The sequence below is a fragment of the Pyrgilauda ruficollis genome, unplaced genomic scaffold (genome assembly GCF_017590135.1).
Source record: "Pyrgilauda ruficollis isolate IOZ18807 unplaced genomic scaffold, ASM1759013v1 scaffold97, whole genome shotgun sequence".
NCBI lineage: Eukaryota > Metazoa > Chordata > Aves > Passeriformes > Passeridae > Pyrgilauda > Pyrgilauda ruficollis.
The window spans coordinates 1,907,563-1,934,603 of NW_024531821.1; the positions used below are offsets into that span (position 1 = coordinate 1,907,563).

The window sequence follows — 27,041 nt, forward strand, 5'->3', positions numbered from 1 at the left end:
TGCCAGAGAGCAAAGCCCAGCCCAGCTCCACTGCCCAGGGCTGGCTGTGCCTCCTCAGAGCCCGGGCACAGCCAGAGGGATCCCCGTGAGCACCGGGCTCCTTCCTGCAGGAGCTGTGTGCTGCTGCTATGGAACTGGGTACACTGATTCCGTTTGAAGTTGGTTTTTTAAATAAAAGTGCTCTCTGTTGCTCCGGCCTCGTGGATCAGGACACCACCGACAGTTCCAGGACCATTACAAGTCTGCATTAAGTGAAGAACAATCTCTTCCCTCCCCCTTTTCCCCTCCCTTCCTTCGCCCTGCCCCGCTGCTCCTGCTGTTCAATACGAGATCAGGCAAACCCCAGAGGCCAGGTTACATTTTTACAGATCTCCATCACAGATGGAATTTTTTTTTTTGTTTTTGCTGGTCATTTCTTGCAACCCATCCACGAGCAGGCCAACCCCAGAAAGAAGAGAGGGCAGTGAAAACAAACCCCACAAGAGAGACGCGGCAGAGAAGAACCAACGAACGAGCAGCGGTCAGTTTTCCACCGGGGTGGGATTTGCTAAGGGCTGGCTCACGATCACTTGCACCACGTAGTCCTTTGGGATTTTCAACTCCTCCAGTTTCATTTTGTCTGCCAGGGGTCTCCCAGAGAAGAACCAGCGCTGGCTGCCCGGCTCCACTCCCTCCACGGCGTGCAGCCGCCGCTTCATGTGGTACACGGTGTCCATGCTGCGCACCAGCAGCTTCAGGTCTTTGCCCGTGGACAGGCGCAGGCGGAGCTGGCACTCGTGCCCGGAGTTGGGAGGGGGCTCAGGGATGTCCAGAGTCTCCAGGTCACCCTTCTCCTCGATCATGTTGATGGGTGGGGCGAGGCAGTAGACGGGGAGCTGGTAGCGGTTGCCCAGTTCATCGTAACACTCCGTAAGAGCACCTGGAGGAGAGAAAAGGGAAGGTGAGCGGGAATTCCTGGTGCATTGCACACTGCAGGGTCGCTCCGGGGAGTTCTACCCTGCTCTGCAACCGCCCAAGAGGTGAGGGTGGAATTCAGGCTTTAAAGGACCGGGCAAAAATCATCAATGCCCCACTCTGTTTGCATACAGATAAAATTCATCAATGCCCCCACCTCGTCTGCATAAAGACATTTTAAAAATCATCAATGTCCCCACCTCGTGTGCATAAAGACATTTTAAAAATCATCAATGTCCCACCTCGTTTGCATAAAGATATTTTAAAAATCATCAATGTCCCACCTCGTCTGCACAAAGACATTTTAAAAATCATCAATGTCCCACCTCGTTTGCATACAGACATTTAAAAAATCATCAATGCCCCACCTCGTTTGCATAAAGATATTTTAAAAATCATCAATGCCCCACTTTGTTTGCATACAGATAAAAATCATTAATGCCCCACCTTGTTTGCATAAAGACATTTTAAAAATCATGAATGTTGCACCTCATCTGCATACAGACATTTAAAAATCATCAATGTCCCACCTTGTTTGCATACAGATAAAAATCATCAATGCCCCCACCTCGTCTGCATAAAGACATTTTAAAAATCATCACGTTTTAAAAATCATCAATGTCCCACCTCGTTTGCATAAAGATATTTTAAAAATCATCAATGTCCCACCTCGTTTGCATAAAGATATTTTAAAAATCATCAATGTCCCACCTCGTCTGCACAAAGACATTTTAAAAATCATCAATGTCCCCACCTCGTGTGCATAAAGACATTTTAAAAATCATCAATGTCCCCACCTCGTGTGCATAAAGACATTTTAAAAATCATCAATGTGAGGAGAGAAAAGGGAAGGTGAGCGGGAATTCCTGGTGCATTGCACACTGCAGGGTCGCTCCGGGGAGTTCTACCCTGCTCTGCAACCGCCCAAGAGGTGAGGGTGGAATTCAGGCTTTAAAGGACCGGGCAAAAATCATCAATGCCCCACTCTGTTTGCATACAGATAAAATTCATCAATGCCCCCACCTCGTCTGCATAAAGACATTTTAAAAATCATCAATGTCCCCACCTCGTGTGCATAAAGACATTTTAAAAATCATCAATGTCCCACCTCGTTTGCATAAAGATATTTTAAAAATCACCAATGCCCCACTTTGTTTGCATACAGATAAAAATCATTAATGCCCCACCTTGTTTGCATAAAGACATTTTAAAAATCATGAATGTTGCACCTCATCTGCATAAAGACCTTTAAAAAATCATCAATGTCCCACCTCGTTTGCATACAGATAAAAATCATCAATGCCCCCACCTCGTCTGCATAAAGACATTTTAAAAATCATCACATTTTAAAAATCATCAATGCCCCACCCTGTTTGCATAAAGACATTTTAAAAATCATCACGTTTTAAAAATCATCAATGTCCCACCTTGTTTGCATAAAGACATTATAAAAATCAATGCCCCACCTTGTGTGCATAAAGACATTTTAAAAATCATCAATGCCCCACCTTGTTTGCATAAAGACATTATAAAAATCAATGTCCCACCTTGTGTGCATAAAGACATTTAAAAATCATCAATGCCCCACCTTGTTTGCATACAGACATTTTAAAAATCATCAATGCCCCACTTTGTTTGCATACAGATAAAATTCATCAATGTCCCACCTCATCTGCATACAGACATTTTAAAAATCATCAATGCCCCGCTTTGTTTGAAACTTGGGGTTGAGATAAAAGCACACACCCCTAAAAGCCAAACACCCAGATAAACCAGGATGAAGTCCCAAAGCAGGCAGCAGGGATGAGGATGTGCTCCCGTGTCTCATTTCAGCAGCAGCATGGCCAAGGTTCAGCACACAAAAATGCCACTTGGAGCAATTCCACCAGGCTCAGCCCGAGCTGTGAAAACGCAGGAGAGCATTTTCCTCCATGAAAGGAGGATTTTGTAACTTCTCAAACATCCCCAAACTGCTGGAATGGTTCTTGCAGGCCCCGTGTTTTAGTGAGCACTGCCAGGACAAACAAACGTGGCCACCCAAGTCTGCGGCTCCACCACCACCACGGAACAGCACCCAGCACGGATTTTGGGTTTCCACAGCACCTCTGAGCCCACATTCAAACCCTGGAGTGTCAGGAGGGGTTTTTATTTCCCTAAACTCCCTTGGGATCATCTGGATAACCTGGGGGCTCAGGAATTCTACCACGTGCTGAAGTCTCAAATACAGGCTGAGTTTTTCGCAGTGTAACTTTATAAAATAGAGTTATAAAATGGATTTAATTTTCTAGCCTAGAAAAGCAGCAGCACATTTTCTGTGCTGTTGTAAGAATTCAAGGCACAGAAGGCTGAAAGCAGAGCTTGGGAAACTGAGGGAGCTGCATCCCAAAAGCAGGAATCCCTTCTCACTGTGGTTAAACCCCCCCTGCCCTGGTCTGAATTTACCTGCAGAACCAATTTCAACATTTCTGCCCCTGGAGGGGCACGGTCACTTGCCAAATTACCCATCCTTGTGGAGCTGGGAATGCTTGAAGAGGAGCCAAGTCCTTGAGCTACAGAACATTAAAAACCTCTTTGACTCTGTTCTGCACACAACAGCCAAGTGCTCCTTGTTAAAAACTAAGGTTGTTTTTTTTAATTTGGAGTTTTTTTTTTCATGCTGACACTGAGTTGACTTAAACTTTGCTGTTTGATCAGCAAAATTACCACAATATAAAATTATAACTCAGGGATATGTGGTGTCACCCAGCCCAGTGTAACAACAGCATCTTCTGGTGGAAATCTTTTGGATTGAAATACTCATTTTTTAAGGATAATTTGTGTTTGCAAAAGCACACAGAGGAAATCATTCAAAAGATCAATGGTTTAGGCTTTCTGTTTGTACAGGCAGCACCGAGGCATCTGTGCTCTGAGATTTATCAGAGAACAAAACAAAAGGAAATAAAATTATCTAATTACATGAACTCATTAAAGTGTTTTACCATTAATGAATTTCAGAGCAAACCAACTTTTATCAAAGCTGTGCTGGACCCAAACCCTTTTATGCTTCTTTGCCATTTACAGACCCAAGCTTGGGAGCTCCCACACTTGAGTTTTGTTTTACAACGTTCATTTCACTCCTCATCTATTTGCTAAATGCCACAGGACTAAATTCCAGACATAGAAACAAATTTGCTGCTAAAAACAAGCCAAAATCCAAACCTCAACAGCCTTTCAATGTAGCTAAAGCAGAGAAAATTTCTTCAAAAGCCATTTCTCTTAAAAAGAATGCATCAGCTTTAGAAAAGCTCCTCAAAGAGTTAATTTTAAATAACATGGGGGGAGCTCGCTGAGGAATTCCTGCATCATTTATCTGGCTGCCCAGCTGAGCTGACAAGGAGGTCAGAGCTGATGCTATAAACACTGCATTCCTTAATCATCATCAGATAAGCAATACTGAAACAAATCCTCTCAAACAGCAGCTAACTTGGAGGTCTGCAGCTAAAGAAAATAAATAAATAGAAAGAGACACAGCAGAGGAAAGCTCTTGCCAATAAAACCCCACAGTCCCATCCCAGGCTGAGAAATGGTTTCTACCAAACTGGTAATGCAAGAACAGGTTATTAAACCTCACCAGTAATGCCAGTCTTCCTTTCATCCTGGTGGAAATGTCCCCTGTCCCAAGTCCCCAAATGTCCCAGCTAAAGAGCATCTCCTAGCATTGCTGTTCTAACTGAAAATCACAGGAAATCAAACATCCCAAATAGAGAACATGTCCTAAAACTGATGTTGTAACTGAAAATCCCAGGAAATCAAATATCCCAACCAGAGAACATATCCTAAAACTGATGTTGTAACTGAAAATCCCAGGAAATCAAATATCCCAACTAGAGAATACAACATTGCTGTCCTAACTGAAAATCACAAATACTCCTACTAAAGAGCACATCCTAGCATTGCTCTTCTAACTGAAAATCACAACAAATCAAACATCCCAGCTAGAGAACATGTCCTAAAATTGATGTTCTAAATGAAAATCACAGGAAATCAAATATCCCAACTAAAGAACATGTCCTAAAATTGATGTTGTAACTGAAAATCACAGGAAATCAAACATCCCAACTAGAGAACACTTACTAACATTGCTTTTCTAACTGAAAATCAAATTTCTGATCCTTCCTGCAGGACACAGCAGCTTGCACCACATTTAGCTGGAAGGGGCACTAAAAGACTATAAAGTTTTTATGAGAAAGTGGAAAACAAGAGAGAAATAAATTTATTTTTTTGGTTTTTCTGTCCCCTAGGCAGCAGGGTCCTTCCAGCACAGGAAGGATGCAGCTTCCCCAAAGCAGAGGAGGAAAAGGCAGCACAGAGATGCTCAGAAGAGCCACCCCACACCCCAAGTGAGCCTCATCTCCCTTCCCTTCCCCAAACCAGAGAGGTTCAGATGCCAAAGCCTCAAGGATTGGAGTTTTCACTGCTGGATCATCCAAAGAAACCTCTGGAAGGGGCAGATTCTGGGAGGAAGGCAGCAGGAAGGAAGGGTGGCAGACAATGCAAAAAAAACAACAGCAGATGGGATTATTTTAATATTTCAGAATTTGGGGAGTGAGGGATTCTGGAAGGAGCTACAAGGCAGAGCTTCTTGTTGGTTGTTATCCAGGTAGGAGACAGCTTGAGAATTTCAGAGGGAAAAATAAGCAGATGTGATCATCAAGCATAAGGGAACGGGAACATTTTGAAATTAATTGCTTCGCCAGCCACAAAAACTTTGTTTTATGAAGATTATGAGGATATTTCACTGGATTTGGAAGGGAAAACACAAAAAAAAGGACTGGTTAAAACACTGCTTCCACCCCTAAGCAGTTCAGAGTTTGGACTTGCTTATCCTCCTGCAGGACCAACAATTTAAGAGCTCTCAATGACAGGAAGCTCAACTTTTGCAGGAGTTATTAAGTCAAGCAACTATGGTCACACTCACCTGAAAACACAAAGTTTTAATGCATTTGGAATGGCATTTTGGCATTAATTTAAGCTGCACACCATTCTTTTCAGGAAAATTCTTGTTTTCTATACATAAAATGCCTTCAAGTTTTGGAGCAATTTTGAGGAGCATTGCTCAGAAACACCCAAAACTTAAGACCTGAGCAGATTTCCATTTTATTTTTCCCCTTCTCTCAGCCAGATTTGCTGCAGGAAGAAAAATTAAGACAACACAACCCAAAATGTAGCACTGCAGTGAGACTCAGCTAATTTAAGGAGACTGTCTGTGTAGAACACATTTGCCCAAGGAACAGCTGGTTCAGTTGTTTTTCTGACTGAAAATCTCCATTCCAAAGCCAAGCTGAGCCTGGGTTGCTGAATAAATTGGGGAAAGCAGAGCTCTCACCTGTGGAGTATTGATTTGGACCCAACATAAATCACTGATGCCTGAAATTCAGAAGGAAAACAAAGAAGTCTCTGGGTCTCACAGCAGAGCAGTTCCTGGAGAGCAAAGATGAGGCAGAAAAGCTGAATTATCTCTTCATCTTTATTAGCTGCTGATTCTAGGTCTGAACTGGGAAATACAAGATTTTATGAGGAAAAACATCCCTGTGCTGACACCAGGAGCACGTGGGAGAGGTGGAGGGTGGCTCCTGCAGAGTGGGAGCAGGGCTGGGACAGGAGCAAACACACAGTGCTGTGTTCCATTCACCTCCAGGCAGCCCCAGCTGGGAGGAATTCACACCAAAAAGCTCTTCCTGACTTAATCCCAACAGAAACTGCTCAGTTCATCCCTGGAAGTGTCCAAGGCTGCTGTTACCAGCATGGCTTTCCTGTTTTCCAGAGGGAAATTTGTGGGAATACTTGTGCAAGTCAGTGCCTTGCACGGTGTAAAGAGAACAATAAAGAATTAATGGTGTGGGGGAAACACATGGCAATAAACCACCCATATAAACCCCCCTCCTGTGCTCCTTCCACACTAAATTTCCATGGGTTCTGCAGGTTTGAACTGGCAGAAAGCTCCTGGACAAAGGTGCAGCTTGGATCCTGAGGCAGGGCACGAGTGCTCTGCTCTCATCCCCACCCTGCCTCTGGCACTGCAGCTCCTGAAGGAATGGGTTTGCAGATAATGAGTGTTAAGCATTTAATAATTCTCATTTCAAATCCACTGAAAAGCAGCTCTTCCATTATGGGAACATTATTGGTCTGGCTCCATTCCACGCTGGAGAAGAACTCCCAGAGCCAGCAGGAGATCCCAGGGCTCCAGGAGCTGCTTGGGGAGCAGGACCAGCTCACTCCCACTTGTGACACACAGGAATTGAAACTGAAAAGAGGAGGAAATAAGAGGCTCTGACACCCTTCCCAACCTCGAGGATCCTACCCAGCTGCTTTTGCTGCAGTCACAGAATGGCTGGGGTTAGAAGGGACCTCTGGAGATCACCCAGTCCAACCCGTCCCAGGCAGGGTCACCTGGAGCAGGTGACACAGGGACACATCCAGCTGGGTCTGGGATGTCCCCACAACCTCCCTGGGCAGCTGCTCCAGGGCTCTGCCACTCTCCACAGAAAGAAGATTTTCCTCATGCTGTAATACCAAAATAACACTTTTAAAGAGCAATTCCCAGTTGGAGAACGCAAGCAAAGATCCCTCAGGTGGATCCAAGCCTTCCTGCCCCAAACTAAGCACAGCCCACCCTAACACAGGGCAGGCTCCTCACTGAACAGCTTGTCCAGAGAAATTGTGGCTGCCCCATCCCTGGAAGTGTCCAGGGCCAGGCTGGGAAAAGCCAGGATAATGATGTCCCTGCTATGGCAGGGGGTGTGACTGCATGAGCTTTAAGGTCCCCACCCACCCAAATTTTGGGAAAATCCTGCTGCACGTGTGCCATGTGCATCGCTGGGCTTGCTGATCCTCTCCCTCTACCACAGCAGAGCACCAGCACCACTTCACTCATTAGCACTAATTAACTAGGCTGAAAGATAATTAACAGAGTCTTCTGAAACAGAGGAATTTCTGCTAAATGAGCCACCTTTGTTCAGGTTTTAGCCCCAGCTCCCAGCTGTGCCTCCCTCACTGTGCCCGATGTGCTGGAGCAGGGAGAGCAGAGGGAGCAGGGATGGGACACTTGGGAAACCAAACCCCTCAAAATTCCTCTTAGAAATCCACACTAATGCCAACAGCAGCAGCGCAATCCTGGCAGAGGAGCTGGAATCTGTCACCTCACCTCGCTCACCTGAGGGACACCAGGGAGGAAGGGACCTACACCAGAAAGTTCCAAATCTCCCAGCAGTGTAACTTCCACAAACCACCCAATCCTTCCCTGCAAAGCTCACATTCCTCCAGTCTGTGCAGTTCATTGGCTTTCCATCACTGGCTTTGATAAATAAAGTAATTATGCACTAATGCTCAGTAGCTGTCATGTTAACAACACCATATGTACTGCTGCTTCCATATCCCTGTAAAACTTGGATCTAATATTGCATGGAAGGAACAGCTTCCAAGAGATATTCCATCAGGGTTCAAAGATGACAAGTCATTTTACTAATGAAGTATTCATCTACTACTCTGCTTTGCATGTCATGAAAATAAATGCCTGTCTAGACAGGCTTCTTAGATTCTGGCTGCCCAGCTGAGCTGACAAGGAGGTCAGAGCTGATGCTATAAACACTGCATTCCTTAATCATCATCAGATAAGCAATACTGAAACAAATCCTCTCAAACAGCAGCTAACTTGGAGGTCTGCAGCTAAAGAAAATAAATAAATAGAAAGAGACACAGCAGAGGAAAGCTCTTGCCAATAAAACCCCACAGTCCCATCCCAGTCTGAGAAATGGTTTCTACTAAACTGGTAATGCAAGAACAGGTTATTAAACCTAACATGTCCTAGAATTGATGTACTAAATGAAAATCACAGGAAATCAAATATCCCAACTAAAGAACATGTCCTAAAATTGATGTTGTAACTGAAAATCACAGGAAATCAAACATCCCAAATAGAGAACATGTCCTAAAACTGATGTTGTAACTGAAAATCCCAGGAAATCAAATATCCCAACCAGAGAACATATCCTAAAACTGATGTTGTAACTGAAAATCCCAGGAAATCAAATATCCCAACTAGAGAATACAACATTGCTGTCCTAACTGAAAATCACAAATATTCCTACTAAAGAGCACATCCTAACATTGCTCTTCTAACTGAAAATCACAACAAATCAAACATCCCAGCTAGAGAACATGTCCTAAAATTGATGTTCTAAATGAAAATCACAGGAAATCAAATATCCCAACTAAAGAACATGTCCTAAAATTGATGTTGTAACTGAAAATCACAGGAAATCAAACATCCCAACTAGAGAACACTTACTAACATTGCTTTTCTAACTGAAAATCAAATTTTTGATCCTTCCTGCAGGACACAGCAGCTTGCACCACATTTAGCTGGAAGGGGCACTAAAAGACTATAAAGTTTTTATGAGAAAGTGGAAAACAAGAGAGAAATAAATTTATTTTTTTGGTTTTTCTGTCCCCTAGGCAGCAGGGTCCTTCCAGCACAGGAAGGATGCAGCTTCCCCAAAGCAGAGGAGGAAAAGGCAGCACAGAGATGCTCAGAAGAGCCACCCCACACCCCAAGTGAGCCTCATCTCCCTTCCCTTCCCCAAACCAGAGAGGTTCAGATGCCAAAGCCTCAAGGATTGGAGTTTTCACTGCTGGATCATCCAAAGAAACCTCTGGAAGGGGCAGATTCTGGGAGGAAGGCAGCAGGAAGGAAGGGTGGCAGACAATGCAAAAAAAACAACAGCAGATGGGATTATTTTAATATTTCAGAATTTGGGGAGTGAGGGATTCTGGAAGGAGCTACAAGGCAGAGCTTCTTGTTGGTTGTTATCCAGGTAGGAGACAGCTTGAGAATTTCAGAGGGAAAAATAAGCAGATGTGATCATCAAGCATAAGGGAACGGGAACATTTTGAAATTAATTGCTTCGCCAGCCACAAAAACTTTGTTTTATGAAGATTATGAGGATATTTCACTGGATTTGGAAGGGAAAACACAAAAAAAGGACTGGTTAAAACACTGCTTCCACCCCTAAGCAGTTCAGAGTTTGGACTTGCTTATCCTCCTGCAGGACCAACAATTTAAGAGCTCTCAATGACAGGAAGCTCAACTTTTGCAGGAGTTATTAAGTCAAGCAACTATGGTCACACTCACCTGAAAACACAAAGTTTTAATGCATTTGGAATGGCATTTTGGCATTAATTTAAGCTGCACACCATTCTTTTCAGGAAAATTCTTGTTTTCTATACATAAAATGCCTTCAAGTTTTGGAGCAATTTTGAGGAGCATTGGTCAGAAACACCCAAAACTTAAGACCTGAGCAGATTTCCATTTTATTTTTCCCCTTCTCTCAGCCAGATTTGCTGCAGGAAGAAAAATTAAGACAACACAACCCAAAATGTAGCACTGCAGTGAGACTCAGCTAATTTAAGGAGACTGTCTGTGTAGAACACATTTGCCCAAGGAACAGCTGGTTCAGTTGTTTTTCTGACTGAAAATCTCCATTCCAAAGCCAAGCTGAGCCTGGGTTGCTGAATAAATTGGGGAAAGCAGAGCTCTCACCTGTGGAGTATTGATTTGGACCCAACATAAATCACTGATGCCTGAAATTCAGAAGGAAAACAAAGAAGTCTCTGGGTCTCACAGCAGAACAGTTCCTGGAGAGCAAAGATGAGGCAGAAAAGCTGAATTATCTCCTCATCTTTATTAGCTGCTGATTCTAGGTCTGAACTGGGAAATACAAGATTTTATGAGGAAAAACATCCCTGTGCTGACACCAGGAGCACGTGGGAGAGGTGGAGGGTGGCTCCTGCAGAGTGGGAGCAGGGCTGGGACAGGAGCAAACACACAGTGCTGTGTTCCATTCACCTCCAGGCAGCCCCAGCTGGGAGGAATTCACACCAAAAAGCTCTTCCTGACTTAATCCCAACAGAAACTGCTCAGTTCATCCCTGGAAGTGTCCAAGGCTGCTGTTACCAGCATGGCTTTCCTGTTTTCCAGAGGGAAATTTGTGGGAATACTTGTGCAAGTCAGTGCCTTGCACGGTGTAAAGAGAACAATAAAGAATTAATGGTGTGGGGGAAACACATGGCAATAAACCACCCATATAAACCCCCCTCCTGTGCTCCTTCCACACTAAATTTCCATGGGTTCTGCAGGTTTGAACTGGCAGAAAGCTCCTGGACAAAGGTGCAGCTTGGATCCTGAGGCAGGGCACGAGTGCTCTGCTCTCATCCCCACCCTGCCTCTGGCACTGCAGCTCCTGAAGGAATGGGTTTGCAGATAATGAGTGTTAAGCATTTAATAATTCTCATTTCAAATCCACTGAAAAGCAGCTCTTCCATTATGGGAACATTATTGGTCTGGCTCCATTCCACGCTGGAGAAGAACTCCCAGAGCCAGCAGGAGATCCCAGGGCTCCAGGAGCTGCTTGGGGAGCAGGACCAGCTCACTCCCACTTGTGACACACAGGAATTGAAACTGAAAAGAGGAGGAAATAAGAGGCTCTGACACCCTTCCCAGCCTCGAGGATCCTACCCAGCTGCTTTTGCTGCAGTCACAGAATGGCTGGGGTTAGAAGGGACCTCTGGAGATCACCCAGTCCAACCCTTCCCAGGCAGGGTCACCTGGAGCAGGTGACACAGGGACACATCCAGCTGGGTCTGGGATGTCCCCACAACCTCCCTGGGCAGCTGCTCCAGGGCTCTGCCACTCTCCACAGAAAGAAGATTTTCCTCATGCTGTAATACCAAAATAACACTTTTAAAGAGCAATTCCCAGTTGGAGAACGCAAGCAAAGATCCCTCAGGTGGATCCAAGCCTTCCTGCCCCAAACTAAGCACAGCCCACCCTAACACAGGGCAGGCTCCTCACTGAACAGCTTGTCCAGAGAAATTGTGGCTGCCCCATCCCTGGAAGTGTCCAGGGCCAGGCTGGGAAAAGCCAGGATAATGAAGATGTCCCTGCTATGGCAGGGGGTGGGACTGCATGAGCTTTAAGGTCCCCACCCACCCAAATTTTGGGAAAATCCTGCTGCACGTGTGCCATGTGCATCGCTGGGCTTGCTGATCCTCTCCCTCTACCACAGCAGAGCACCAGCACCGCTTCACTCATTAGCACTAATTAACTAGGCTGAAAGATAATTAACAGAGTCGACATTATACACGTGACAGAAATTTCCTTTTTCTTGCCAACCACTGACACTGACAGATTGTGTCCCAGGAAGTCTACAAGGTGCCACATCCAGGAATTCCTTGGACACTCCAGGGATGGGGATCCAAACCTCACCCAAATTTTGGGAAAATCCTGCTGCACGTGTGCCATGTGCATCGCTGGGCTTGCTGATCCTCTCCCTCTACCACAGCAGAGCACCAGCACCACTTCACTCATTAGCACTAATTAACTAGGCTGAAAGATAATTAACAGAGTCTTCTGAAACAGAGGAATTTCTGCTAAATGAGCCACCTTTGTTCAGGTTTTAGCCCCAGCTCCCAGCTGTGCCTCCCTCACTGTGCCCGATGTGCTGGAGAAGGAAGAGCAGAGGGAGCAGGGATGGGACACTTGGGAAACCAAACCCTTCAAAATTCCTCTTAGAAATCCACACTAATGCCAACAGCAGCAGCGCAATCCTGGCAGAGGAGCTGGAATCTGTCACCTCACCTCGCTCACCTGAGGGACACCAGGGAGGAAGGGACCTACACCAGAAAGTTCCAAATCTCCCAGCAGTGTAACTTCCACAAACCACCCAATCCTTCCCTGCAAAGCTCACATTCCTCCAGTCTGTGCAGTTCATTGGCTTTCCATCACTGGCTTTGATAAATAAAGTAATTATGCACTAATGCTCAGTAGCTGTCATGTTAACAACACCATATGTACTGCTGCTTCCATATCCCTGTAAAACTTGGATCTAATATTGCATGGAAGGAACAGCTTCCAAGAGATATTCCATCAGGGTTCAAAGATGACAAGTCATTTTACTAATGAAGTATTCATCTACTACTCTGCTTTGCATGTCATGAAAATAAATGCCTGTCTAGACAGGCTTCTTAGATAAAAATTTAAAAATAAAATGGTTGGTAAAAGAGCTTCTCTGTGTACTCTCTTCATTTACATTTGCTGTTCTGCATTATCCAGCTTCTTCAAGGGGCTGGAGGGTTTTGGAGGAGAAAAGGAAAAGCAGAGTATCACCACCAGCTGAGGTGGTGATCCCTCCAAGCACAGCTGCCCTGGCAGTGTTTAAAGTCCCCAGGTCACCTGCTCAGGGTGAGGCTGAACCCAGATTTACACAAGTTGTCACTGCCTTGGTTACCATTGATTTTTTTAGTCTGCTGTTCCTGTAAATCCAGAGTGAACACCTGGCACTCAGCATCCCACATCCCTGGCATGGTTCAAATGGAAACCAAACAGGAGTTGCCTCCTGTCCCTGTTCCCTGGGAGAAGAAACTTCCCAGCTCCAACCTCATTCCAGGGATTGCAGAGAGAGAGGAGGCCCAGACTGGCCAAGACTTGTTGGGATGTTCAATTAGCAACTGGTGATCACAACTCGAGCTGCTCCACTGCTGTGCACTCCAGGCAGGGAGTTCAGCCCTCAAACAATCCCCTGCTCAAAATGAGATTTCAGAGAGTTTAATCTGAGCTCCAAGCAGATTTGGAGGGAAAACCAGGATGATACAGCACTTGTTAAAGCTCCAGGTAAAGCAGCAGCAGTGACAATCCCTCAGACTGAACAGCAAACAAATGTTGGCTCTGATGGAGCATGGAGTTATCTCACAGAGCTGGAGAACTCAAACTGAACAACTCTTCCCCACCTGTGTGCAACAGGGAGAGAAGGCAAGTGATGCCTTCAGTTTGAGCTTTGATATTTCCCAGACTCTGCACTGCCTTATTTAAAATAGAAAAGAGGAAACATGACTGATAAAGCACAAAGGTGGAAGACTGAATGTTGGTGCTGCCTCGTGCTCTGAATGTGCCCTGAGCAGAGGCTGCACAGATGGTGAGAGCCCAAAAAAGGTTAAAAATTCAAGGCCTTGCTGTACCTGTGACCTTCTAGAAAAACCTTCCTTGATCACTCAGGAATTATTAAAAGCACCTCGGAGGTTTCATTGTTCCTGTGCAGTTTCAAGGAGTCAAAACACAGGTGGAAACACAGAGTTCATTCTGCTGCAGGTTTTCTTTGCAATACAGCTACAAAGCAAGCACTGCTCGCTCTGGGCTGGGCTCAGCAAAAAAAAAGGAAAGTTTTTTTTTCTCAGAGATGATTTTTCCAGTGCTAACTGTCAGCAAAAAGCAGCTCCCAGCTCTAGGTGCATAAAATCCTTGGAAATTTGGATTTTTTCCAGAGGTCAGGCTGTCTGTAACACACTCAGGGAGTGACTCTGAGTTATCAGCCTGAGTATTTATTGAAGGAGGTTGTGGAATATTTAAAAATCCTGAAACAGCTCAAGAGTGTTGCCCATGTTCAGCGCAGGCAGGATTTCTCCAGCCACTGCCTGCCCCTAAAAGGTTAAAGGGAGAAACGTTCTGGGGCTCACACACTTTGCCTTGGTTTTGGAGAAGAGTCACCATCTTATCAATATTTAAATTCCTGAAGCCAAACCAGCAGAGGATGCCAAATGTTTTGGCCACAATCAAGTGGAGGTGATGGAAGAGGAGTGGGATGAGGCAGAGGCAGGTGGGACACCCAAGGGCTGGTGTTCCTGGAGGGATTGGTGCCCTCAGCTTGGTCAATATTCCCTCCAGGAACACCAAACCACTGCAAACCACATCTCCAGAAGGCAGCAGAGCCACCCCTGGAAGGTTCTCACTGGAATCTTCAGGGGGAAAACCCATTTTAAACTTCATTTCCCACTCACATTTTAAAGAGTTCATACTTCTTTTTCTCATTTCCCAAGCAGACAGCAAGGCAGATGAAGCTGATACTCAGCCCCTCCACTGAGAGCAGCCAATAATGGAGTAAATATCCACTCCTGGAATATTTAATAAACAGACATCATGTCCTGGCCACCATCAGATAGCACAGGACTATTATTCACCTGAGCCAGACACATCTGTCTGCAACATCTGCAACACCCAACCAACAAGCAGCTGGAAACATGAGGAACTGGAGATGTTCTTCTGGCACAAACCTGGGTTTATTTTGAGCATCTCGTGGCCACTTTGGGTTTGTTGCTTTGTTTTCTGTTTTTTTTTCCTTAAAGGAATTTGCTGCAATTTTCTGGTCACACATTAATGGTTAAAAAAAACCCCTAAAACAGCATTTTTGAAAAGTGTTGCTCAGTCATTCTCTCCACACCAAAAAGACAAACTGAAACCAAAGGCAGGAAACAGAGAGGCAAGTGCTGCAGGGGAAGAGACTCCAGAAGAGTCCAAGAATTCTGTTGACAGAATTCCTCAAAAAATCTTTCAAAACACAAGAGCAGAAGTTAAAGATATTTAAGGAAAACAGCTGTAGGATGGAGCCCTAAGTGGGGCTTTTATTTGAAGGGTTGAGAGTTTCTAACCTGCACTTAGATATATAAATATTCCAGCCAGCCACAATTGCTTTACATCCTGAGGGTTTGATTCATTTTCCTTCCACTTGAAGAAAACCTTGGGAATGCAGCATCCCTCAGAAAGGATGTTGTGATCTATTTTAAAAATACTAATCACAGCAGAAATGATGGAAAGCAGCATCTTCATTGGAGGAGGCTGTGAGGAAAAGGATTCTTTTTCAAGGTCAGGAGGAATTTGGAGACACAACAACACAGCACATCCTTTACAGAACCATGGCCATTCCCAAGGGGAATAAACCATTTTCCCAGGTGTGATGGACAGAGAAAATGCCAAAAATCACCAAATCAGCAGAGGAGGAGGAGCTGCCACTGTGCCCCGAGCAGGCTGAGGGAAGCTGGAGCTGGGTAATCCCAGATCCAGGCACTCAGCCTGGAGGTGAGCACCCCTCCTTTGGATGGAGCTCCTGATGGAAAAGCAACTCCTGTGCCCTGAAAGAGGCAGAGATTTGGGGGATTTCTCCTCAGCAGGAGGCACTTTGTGAGGAGCCAGGGCAGCCAGAGCTGCTCCAGGAGATTGATTTGGGCATGAGCTGGGAAATGGATTTGGGGATGAGCTGGGAAATGGATTTGGGGATGAGCTGGGAAATGGATTTGGGGATGAGCAATGGATTTGGGGAAGAGCTGGGAAATGGATTTGGAGATGAGCTGGGCTCCCACATTCCAAAAAAAAATGGATTTTGGGAATGAGCTGGGCTCCCCAGCTCTGGGAATTGGATTTTGGGATGAGTTGGGCTCCCACACCCCACAAAATGGGTTTTGAGGATGAGCTGGGTTCCCCAGCTCTGGGAATTGGATTTTGGGATGAGCTAGGCTCCCCAGCTCTGGGAAATGGATTTTAGGGTAAATTGGGCTGCACCACTATGAGAAATGGATTTTGGGGTGAGCTGGGCTCCCACACTCCAAAAAATGGGGTTTGGGGATGAGCAGGTCTCTCCAACCCTGAGAAATGGGTTTTGGAATGAGTTGGACTCCTGCATTCCAAAAAATCTCCCACACTCCAAAAAAAAAGGATTTTGGGAATGAGCTGGGCTCCCCAGCTCTGGGAATTGGATTTTGGGATGAGTTGGGCTCCCACACCCCACAAAATGGGTTTTGAGGATGAGCTGGGTTCCCCAGCTCTGGGAATTGGATTTTGGGATGAGCTAGGCTCCCCAGCTCTGGGAAATGGATTTTAGGGTAAATTGGGCTGCACCACTATGAGAAATGGATTTTGGGGTGAGCTGGGCTCCCACACTCCAAAAAATGGGGTTTGGGGATGAGCAGGTCTCTCCAACCCTGAGAAATGGGTTTTGGAATGAGTTGGACTCCTGCATTCCAAAAAATGGATTTTGAGATGGGCTGGGCTCCCCAACTCTGGAAATTGGATTTTGGGGTGAGCTGGGCTGCCCCACTCTGGGAAATGGACTTTGGGATGAGCTGGCATGCCCCACTTTGGGAAATGGATTTTGGGGTAAGTTGGGCTGCCCCACTCTGGGAATTGGATTTTGGGCTGATCTGGGATTCCCCGCTTTGGGAATTGGATTTTGGGGTGATCTGGGATCTCCCACTCAGGGAATTGGATTTTGGGGTGATCCGGGATCCCCTGCTCTGGGAATTGGATTTTGGGCTGATCTGGCTGCCCCACTGCCCGGCAGGAGCCCGGAGGAGCAGAGCAGAGCCAGCAGAGCCATCTGTGTCCCCCCTGTCCCTGTCCCTGTCCCTGTGCTGTGCCTGTGCTGCAGAGCAGGCAGGGATGGGGCTGGAGCACCCCAAACTGGGATGCAGCTCCCAGCCCTTTGCCAGAGGATGCCAGAGGGTGCTGGGAGGCAGGAGGGATTCAAGCAGCCCTTTTATGAAATACCCAGTGCATTCAGTCCCCATTTCAGCCACGTTCAGCCCACAGAGGGGACTTGACGTCAAGAACCCTTAAAAATAGACATGGATGTGTAGAAGAAAAAGCAAAATAAAAGCACTCTCCTAATGCACACACAGCCTCAGTGCCAGCAGCAGCTTGTCTGCCTGCTTCCTCACAAGACAGCAGCAATTTTGGGTTTTAATCCCTTGCCTTTTGGGTTTTTTTAAAACTGAAGTAAAAACAAACCAGAAAAAGCTTCCCTCCAACTAATAACTGCTGTCTCCTGAGCAGAGTTTAGTCAAAAAAAAAAAACCCCAAAGCAACAAACCAGGAGGCTCAGCTGTAAATTTTATGATATTCACTACAGATTTTAGAGTTTAACTTTCAGGGGCTGCATTTTCCTCTCAGTACTACTGCTGATCATATTGACAGACAGGCTTTGGTAGTCAGACCTCCCAAAGCTTCCATAACTCTGCTGGAATCTAAAATTAGACAGCCACACAGTGACCAAAATACCATTTACTCCCCTTTTAAAGGGGCATTAGAGAAACTGAGTGAGTATTTGGTATCCTCACAGAAAAACACACTGCCCAGCAATGTTTTACACGTGTGTAGAGAACGTAATCCATCAAAAATATGATTTTTCGTGATAATTAAAAAGCCTCTTCAGACAAGCAATTCCTAGAGCTTTAATTCCCATCAATGGATACAGCAATTTTCAGGGAGAAGAGGAAGAAATTTTAAGTATTGTATTTTATTACCTATTAAAGGTAACCTGCATTTTATTCCAACTTCCCCCTGTAAAAATTGAGTTTTTCTGCCATCTCCAATTTATATTTTAGCAACAATGCAAGGGCTGCAAAGATGCAATCTCTGAGATATTTAACCCCAGTATCCTGGGAACTCTGCTGCAGCTCATGAGGTGTCCAGCCTGGAATTTAAAAACTCCACTTAACCCCAGCCAGATTGCAATTAATATTAATGACTTGCAGGCCAAGTTCAGCTCAACATTAAGATTATTATAAAATACTACACACTCCAAGATTTCCTGTTTGATAGCTGAGAAGTATGGAAAACTCTTCTTCATGAAATTTAAATGCACTCATTAATAAAATATGGAGGATGTGCTACTTTAAGACAGGAGGAGGAGAAAAAAAGGAGTATAAATTGGTGATAATGTTATTTCTATTTTTAAACCCATCCCACAGAGTCACCCAAGATAGATGAGAAGTGCTAAGCCCATCCCACGAGCTTATTTATTTATTTAATACTTCTTACACGCTATTTTTAACAGCAGAAGCCAGCAAAAGGCATCCATTAGAAAAATTACACTGCTGAGAGAATTCCTCACACCAGAGCAGTGGCAGATCTGGCTGGAAGCAGCCTCAGAAAAGATATTTTTTTTTTTTTAATTTTTCCCTTCCCTTTTCTGTAGGATTCTGGGATAAAAAAGCAATTTTATTTTTGCAGCATCAGCTCAGCCCGAGTGTGTGTGGTTGTCAGTCCTTCCTCACTCCCCAGCCCCTCCTCTCCCTCCTCCACTTCCTGCAAGTTTCATTTTCTCAGGAACCCAAGGCTGAACTCAGGGACAGTCAGATGGGCACGGAGGCCTTGGCTTGGGGCTTTTTTTTTTTTTTTAAAGCCCCTTATTGTACGCACAAAAATAAATGAAAAGAAATGAAAGCAAAAATGGAGCAAATAAATGAAACACCACAGCCTCTGGCATTGCAGCATTCTGCAGAAGGAAAAATTAGTGAGAAAGCTTTCTCTTTTTTTTTAAAGAGATTTAAAGGAATTTATCCAACAAATGTTGGGTTTTCTTGGGGAGATATTTAGGTTCCCAGCAGGAATACAGAGTGGCAGGCACCTCCAGGGATGGGGATCCAAACCTCCCTGGGCAGTTCCAGTGCCTGAGCACCCTTTCCATGGGGAAAATCCTACTGTGCCCACCCTGAGCCTGCCCTGGCCCAGCCTGAGGCTTCATTTTCATCCAAACTTTTTTTATAGAAGACAGAGCCTGGGCATGTAAAGAGATCCAGAGGAAAAAAAAAAAAAAAAACCAAAAAACCAAATCAAACCAAACCAAACCAAACCAAAACCAACAACAAACAAAAAAAATAAAACCACCCCAAAAGAAAAAACCCCAACAAACAAAAAAATACAACAAATAAAAGCCAAAATGAAACAAAAAAAGCAAAAAACCCCCAAAAAACAACAACAACAACAAAAAAAAAAACCAAAAACCAAACCCAAAACCAAAAAATAACCCCCCACCCCAAAAAAAAGGGCTAAAAGCTGAATTTCAGCAGTGCCAGTGTCCCCTGCAGAGCCTAGCAGCTCCATGGGGCAATCAGAGGGAACAGGATCCCATCCTGCTGCATTTCTCCACTGCTATTCCCATTCTTCCCCAATTTTGCCCAAAATGAGCTTTTTGTAACCAGAGCCCCAGAGGTTGCTGGTGTCACTCAGAGCAAGGAGAGTTTGTTTGTTTGTTCTTTCTGCCTGGGGAAAAGCTCACTTTGCATCCCTGGCTCCCTGAGTGAAAGGATTTGATCCAAATTCTCCCCCTCCATGGCACTGCCAATGCCTGGCTCAGGAATATTTGGATTTTTAGAAGCAGCAGCTTTCTCTGGACTGGGGAGGTCACACTGCATGGAGAGCTGATGCTCAAACGTGTCAGAAAGCTGGATAAAAATAAATAATGCAATTCTGTGGGTAGAAAAATCCCCAGTAAGCTCTACATCCTGGATAAAAATTCTAAATATTCTCTCTGTTTGGAATTCAGCCTCAAGCCAGGCCTGGCTTGGGCAGCAGAGCCCCTGGGTCAGCTTTGATTTCTGAGTTATTTCTGAGAAACTCTGAATATTCTGCATGTGGGCCTTAAAAAGCAGATTTTAACCTGCCAGCAGTAGGCAGGACTCGAAGCAAACTGCTGGAAAAACAAATTTAAGAGCTCACATCCATTTTTTTTTTCCAAATCTGGGAGCCTTGAAACTGCACATTAGAGAAAGTCTGTTTTCCTGAGCCACACAAGGGACTGCCCTGTGCCCCCAAAGCCAGACTGAGCCTTCCAGGCAGGATTAAACTGCTTCAACTTTGGATTTTTCCAGCTCCTCCCTCACAGTTACAAGCTGTTATGGCACTCTAACAAGAGGCAGCACAGACCCAACGTGCCAAACACCTTCTTTGCAGGATTTGATGCCATAAATTGAATGTTTTCCCCCGAAGTGCTGCTCATCTGTGCTTGTGCAACATTTCAGCTGAATGCACAACCCAAGGCTGCCAAGGCAGCTCATTAATGGGGGCTCATCAAATTCATTACAGAAATAACATCCCCCTCGCTGCTCCCGGCTCCAAATTTTCATTTGTTAAGATAATTATGTTTTTACCAGGCTTTTGTATGGTCAGAACCAGACTGAGACCCTCACAGAGAGGAACTTTCCCACATTAAAGACAATTTTTGAGGGCTGATGTGAGGGAGACACCACAGTGAAAGGTAACCTGTATTTTATTCCACCTTCCCCATGTATAAATTGAGTTTTCCTGGCACCTACAGTTGATATTTTAGCAACTAAAAACAATGCAGCAACTCCCTTAGGTCCGCAAAAATGCAATTTCTGAGCTCTTATTTCCATTTATGTGAATGGTGACTTCAAATGATCAGTGACTTCTTGCCAGCCTCCTCTCCCTGTATTTCTGTTAGGAATATAGGGAAGTGATTTATTTCAGAGCTGTGGAGAGAGGGAAATATTACTTGGAAAAAAAAAAACCCACCCAGCAAGATTCAGAATAACAAAACAAAGGGGAAAGTACCCAAAATACGAGCTTGCAGTTTATCTCACACAGGATCTAACAGCAGATTGCCAGCCCCAAATTTTTGGGAAATTTTTTCAGGCTCTTCAGAAGAGAAAGTTTAAAAAAAAAACCCAACAGTTCAAGTGCCAAAGAAACCCATAAAATCAGGAGGGAAAAATAATCTGCTTCCTTACAAAGAGAAGCTAGGAAAAAAGTGATGAAAATGGTGCCTTGGAGCATCCAGGTGCTCCAAGAGATCACAGAAAGTCCCAAGTGCTGCCTGGAAAGATCAGACTCAAGCTGAGTATCCCCATGGACCACATCATCCAATCCAACTTCAGGAACTACCAAAAAAAGCAGATTTTCTTGGTCCCTCTACTTATTAACACCATTTTGCTTGGAAGCTCTGAACAGGAGCACATCCACACCGAAACACAGATATTTTAAACCATTCCATCACTGATTTTTGGGGTGAAACCATCATGATTTTAACCTGTCACCCTTTGGAAAGGCCACATCTTTCCTGCCTGGAAAGATCAGACTCAAGCTGAGTATCCCCATGGACCACATCATAATTCCACTGCAGGAACCACCAAAAAAAGCAGATTTTCTTGGTCCCTCTACTTATTAACACCATTTTGCTTGGAAGCTCTGAACAGGAGCACATCCACACCGAAACACAGATATTTTAAACCATTCCATCACTGATTTTTGGGGTGAAACCATCATGATTTTAACCTGTCACCCTCTGGAGAGGCCACATCCTCAGGAGCTGCACCTACCATGGGGCAGTGTTATGTTTGCACCATCAATGATTGCTTGTGCCAGTTCGTGGTCGTTGCTCTCAAAGGCGTGGGCAGCAGCCTTGAGGGCATCCCAAATCTCCTTCCTGCCCTCAAAGGCCGGGGCTGTGTCCCAAAATTCATCCCTCTTACTGCGCAGCTGCCCGTCCGTCATGGGGTAATCGCTCTTCCATTTGGGTTTCTCCTTCTTCAGGGGTTGGTTACGACCAAGAGCCACTGTGGGGGACAAAGAAAAAAGGGAATTCATCAAAATAAGACCACAAAATTCCCTTGGGTTGCTCTGTTTTGGATTAACAGTATGCCTCAGGTTTTAGCTTTTATATTTTTCAGATTCTGTGCTCCTTTAGTGTGTGGGTCTGGGTTCACATCAGGGGATGGTGAGCTCTGTGCACAGAGCAGGGAGACAAAACAATTCCTGCTCCAGCTGGGCACCAAGGACAAATGATCCAAATCTCAGCCCAGGAGCACAAACCCCGTGGGCTGGAGAGAGAAAAACAAGCAGGATGGGAGTGCAGGGGCTGAGCTGGAATTGGACACTGAACTGCAATGTGCACATGGAGCAGAGCTGATCCCAGGGAGAGACCCCGTGAGCGCTCGTGCATTTTGGGACCATTTGGGTTCATCTTGGCTGCAGCCCTGGCTGGGCTCTTGTGCTGCCCAAGGTGCATCCATTGGGGAGATCTTTTTAATTAATCCCTGCTTTATTCTGGAACTCTGTCTGGTGTCTGCTCTAGCTCAGCCTTCCCAAGGCATCACAGAGCTGAATTTGCAAGCCTGGTCCTTTTTGTTCATCACCTCCCAGGTGATGCAGTGGGAGGGGTGTTATTCATATACTGCTCATGGTTCAGATCTTCATTTCCTGAGAGAATTATGTTTTTACAGTCTTGTATGGTCAAAACCAGACTCAGAGTCTCCTCAATTTCCCCAAGAGGTCAAAGCACCATGGAGCTTCGGAGAAGGGAGGTGATATGGATGTGGGCCATGCAATTGTTACTTGCTACTTCTAATTAGGAGCTGACTTTGTTTCTGTGCAAATTCATCCTCCTGCTTGTTGATTTCCCCTGGAAATCCAGGAATCCATCAAGGTTTAAAGAGCATTTTCCTCCTTCTCAATAAACACAACCCCATTTGTTTCCCTTTAACTACAGCTATTTTTGTGTAATAGCCACTTTGAGGTTATCACAGGTATAAAAGTTGACAGATTAAAACTCCCTGCTCTCATCCCCATCAGTGCCTGGGGCTGCAGCAGGAGATTCCAAGCTCACAGAGGTTTTAAGGAGACCAAAACCCCTGACAGGAGGTTAATCCACACACCCTTATTCAATCTGACCCCGTATGACCAAGGAATGATCAGCTTCCTTTGCTAGCTCAGGATGACAGACACGTTCATGAACCTGGAGTGTAAGTCATGGAAAAGAGAAGTTTGAAAAGGATTCGTGCTGGAATGAGCTTTCTTTGGGTTAAAAACCACGGGAGAATGGGTTGGGTTGGAAGGAACACTAAAGATCATTTAATTCCACCCCCTGCCATGGGCAAGGACACTTCCCACTATCCCAGGGTGCTCCAAGCTGCCAGGGATGGGGCCACACAGCCAAGAATTTCTTCCCAATATGCAATCTACGCCTATTCCCTGTCCGTGTGAAACCATTCCCAGAATCCTGTGCCTCCATCCCTTGGAAATCCTCTCTCCATCTTTTCCTTTCTCTCCATCTGCAGCTCCTTCAGTCCACACTGAGATCACCCCAAAGCCTCTCCTCTCCAGGCTGAACAATCCCAGCCCTCCCAGCAGAGCTGCTCCATCCCTCCAATCCTGGTGGCCTCCTCTGGAGGATGCATCTGCACAGAAACGAAAAGTCAGCTCCCAATTAAAAGTAGCAAATGACAATTGCATGGCCCACATCCACCGACTCCAGCTGCTCCTTGTGTCCCACGCAGAACCCAGAATAATAAACTGCTGAGCCCTTTCAAGTGACCACAAGCATTTACTGCTTTTTGTTTCCACGGGATTGCTTCCATGGGACGGCTTCCATTTGCTTTTCAAAGGAGTGCTGACCATTTAGCAGATTGCAGAGCAGCAAGCCCCAGTGTTTACAAAACACCAAGTTTCCTGGCAGAGCCCAGCCTTTCCCAGTCCAAGGCTCAGCTGAGCACACGAAGCCTGGAAGATGATGCTGGGGCAGCCTCAAGCAATGGGGCTGTGCATTAAACCCTGTACATGCTAAAATTCTAAAAACATATGTGGGAAAACACTCCAGCAAGGAATTGTTTCCTTATTAAGGCTCAGCAGCCAGAGGATGACATTTTCAGCCAGACAGAACAGGACACACTGCAAGAAATTTGGGTCAGTGGATATCTTTTTTTCCATTCCACTTTAGCTCACATCTGTTTGCATCCACTCAATGGATGCTGATTTGTCCCACAGGGCCCTCTCCCTGTCCCCAAACATCAATTATGGAAGCAGGTTAAAGGCACTTCCCGCAGCCCACTGCTCTCCCTGCTTCCCCCTCTGCCCCAGACAGCACCCAGATTTATTAAAAATTGATTTATCCTCACTCCAGCAAAGGCTCAGATCCTCACAGCCCCCAATAACTCCTCCCTGGAGATCCCATCCTTCCCACACAGACAGCAGTGATGATAAACCTGGTGATAAATTCTCTTTTTTCCTGAGCTGGAAGGAAGGATGGTGGAAGAAAGGGACTCTCCAAATGGCTCAAAAGCCAAATCCACTCTAGCAAGCCATCCATCCCAATACTGAGCCTTTAAACACAACTTGGCTTCAGCACAAGCCAGTATTTAAAAAGATCTTTGGCGTGTTTATCATTTAATAGAAGTGCCTCAAGGATCCCCAAAAAGCTTTATGCCTTCCCTGAAGAAATATTCATTATTTAGCTCTGTGGATAGACTGGGCAGAAAGGATGAAAGAAACTTATGCCATGTAAAAAAATAATGTGCAAAAAGGCCCAAATATTTCTCTTTCCAGCCCATGTTTTAGTCACTAAAGCAAAACATGCGAATTTCTACAACCAAACTTTTGGACCACATCAAAGCACTTTCCCTTTTCTGTTAACAAGGCTGATAAAGAAACAAACATCAACAGTCTGAACCACTTAAAAGTATTTACAGTGTCAGTTTTCTGTTCCTCACTTCGGAAGGAAATTGGAGCTCAAAAGGAAACCTTGACTTCATTTAAGACCATACACATCAGAGGCACCACCAGCTTGCAGGATCCAGAAGAGAAAGCAGCATCCACATTAATTTTTCATCTTACATCACTTCAACATGAGTAAGAAATTATTAATACCCTGCTGGAAAGCAGGAATTGTTTTCCAAATGCCAAGAAGAAGGCACGTTCTCTCTGAAGCAATTCTCCAAGTCACCCTCTCAGCAGAGGCCAGCGGTTGATATTTTTGGCAAGGGATTTATTTAGAAGGGAATACGGAAATCAGCACTGGTCTACTTTTCAAGAAGTGAAATATCAGCAGCCACACTTCAAAATGAGCTAGGCTGTTGTTCCAACAGCTCAGGTGTGCAGGTGGTGCTGTGCAGGGTAAGAAATGCACAGAGTTTAGGGTGGAAAAGCCCTCCCAGCCCACGGAGTCCCAGCTGTGCCCCATTCCCAGCCCAGAGCCCCGAGTGCCACTCCAGGAATTCCCTGGGCACCTCCAGGGATGGGGATCCAAACCTCCCTTCGTGTCTGCTTGGAAAAGTGGTGATGGATCAAAGACTGGACACAAACTCTTCTGAAAGTTCTTTTCCAATCCTAATGATTGTTTAGTGCCCCAAAGTAGTGGCACACAAGCCCTGGGCTGTTCCTGTAGGATTTAGCAGCATTACCTGTTTTTCCTTCACGGGCAGAGTGCAGGATCCTCGAGGCAGCTGCTCCTGCCTGCCCCACTGAACTCCTGGCAGGCTAAAAAGTCTTCTTTTTCAGGAGGAAAAATGTATTTCTGCAATTCTTGCAGACTGTTTTATCACCTGAATGGTAAATTTATTTCCCTTCCCCGCAGCTTCCCATCAAAGCAATGAATCTGTAAGGTTATCTCTGCTCCTTATGCAGATAAACCCAGATATTTAAATCAGTTTCTTAACAGAATGTCAAGAAATGTCTCTGTGGAAGCTCTTTGGAGCAGCTGGTGTGTTTGTTATGCTGCTATCACTGTGGATATCACTGTGGATATCACTGGTGCCTCTTCTGAGGGGGACCAGATGAGCAGGAGCAGCTGCTACCACAGGATTCTTGTATTAAAAGCCAATATCCAGCTACACAATCCATAATTCCTAATTTATACCACCCAAATTACAGCACTCCATCGTCAAATTTGGAATATCTCAGCCCCAGAGGGTTTTGTGCCAAATCAGACGTGGCCAAGCTGAGCCAAGGGACAGCTCAGAGCTCTGGAGAAGGGAGGATCTCTGCTTCAGGGGTGACCTGCATCTTCCTCCTCCCCACTTTCTGCCCTGCCTGGTAACTCTGGATGAGACCTGGAACAGCCCTGAAGCAGCTGAGCTCAAATCTTAATTATTTATGGAAACACCTCTGCTGTCATCAGCCTTAGGTGAGTTTTCCCTCCCACCCCATCCTTCAAACATCTTTCACCTATTTCTAAAAATAAAGTTAGGATCAGATTTGGCTCTTCTATCCCTGCAAGTGCTCCACAGTGAATTTCCTCCTTTCCCTTGGAAACACAAGCATATGTTGCTTGCAGCATTAGTCTTTTACAGCTTTTGGAAAAAGCACAGGAAAGTGGCCCAGGCTGGTGGTGGGGAACTTTCCAGGCACACAGAGCCCACCCAGGGCATGGAAAACCCAGCAGGAGCCACCTGGATTGGACAGGTTCCACTTTTGGTGATCTGCAGGGGTCCAGCAGCAGCTGGAGATACAAGGACAGGGCCTGGCTGTGCTTCCCAATCCCTGCAGATCTGTGGAAGATGGACACACAGCCAGAAAGCACCAGGGAGGGACAGCCCATCAGTGGAACACGAGTTAAGAGCAGATACAGGCAAACATTCCAAGATCAAAGTGGTGAAATGCTGCAATAGGAGAATTTGGCAAGATTGAGTTTATACATAAAATATAATAATAAATATAT

At 45.3% G+C, this 27,041-nt stretch overlaps 1 protein-coding gene across 1 annotated transcript; it reads right to left on the reverse strand.

Moving 5' to 3' along the window:
- Window positions 1–359: 359 nt before the first annotated feature.
- UBTD2 (ubiquitin domain containing 2) lies at window positions 360–22,194 on the reverse strand. Its single transcript, XM_041489982.1, has 2 exons — window positions 21,931–22,194; window positions 360–919 (listed from the first exon to the last, which is right to left on the reverse strand). The coding sequence occupies exons 1-2, from the start codon at window positions 22,103–22,105 to the stop codon at window positions 522–524; spliced, it is 573 nt and encodes a 190-aa protein (XP_041345916.1). The 5' UTR covers window positions 22,106–22,194; the 3' UTR covers window positions 360–521.
- Window positions 22,195–27,041: the final 4,847 nt, after the last annotated feature.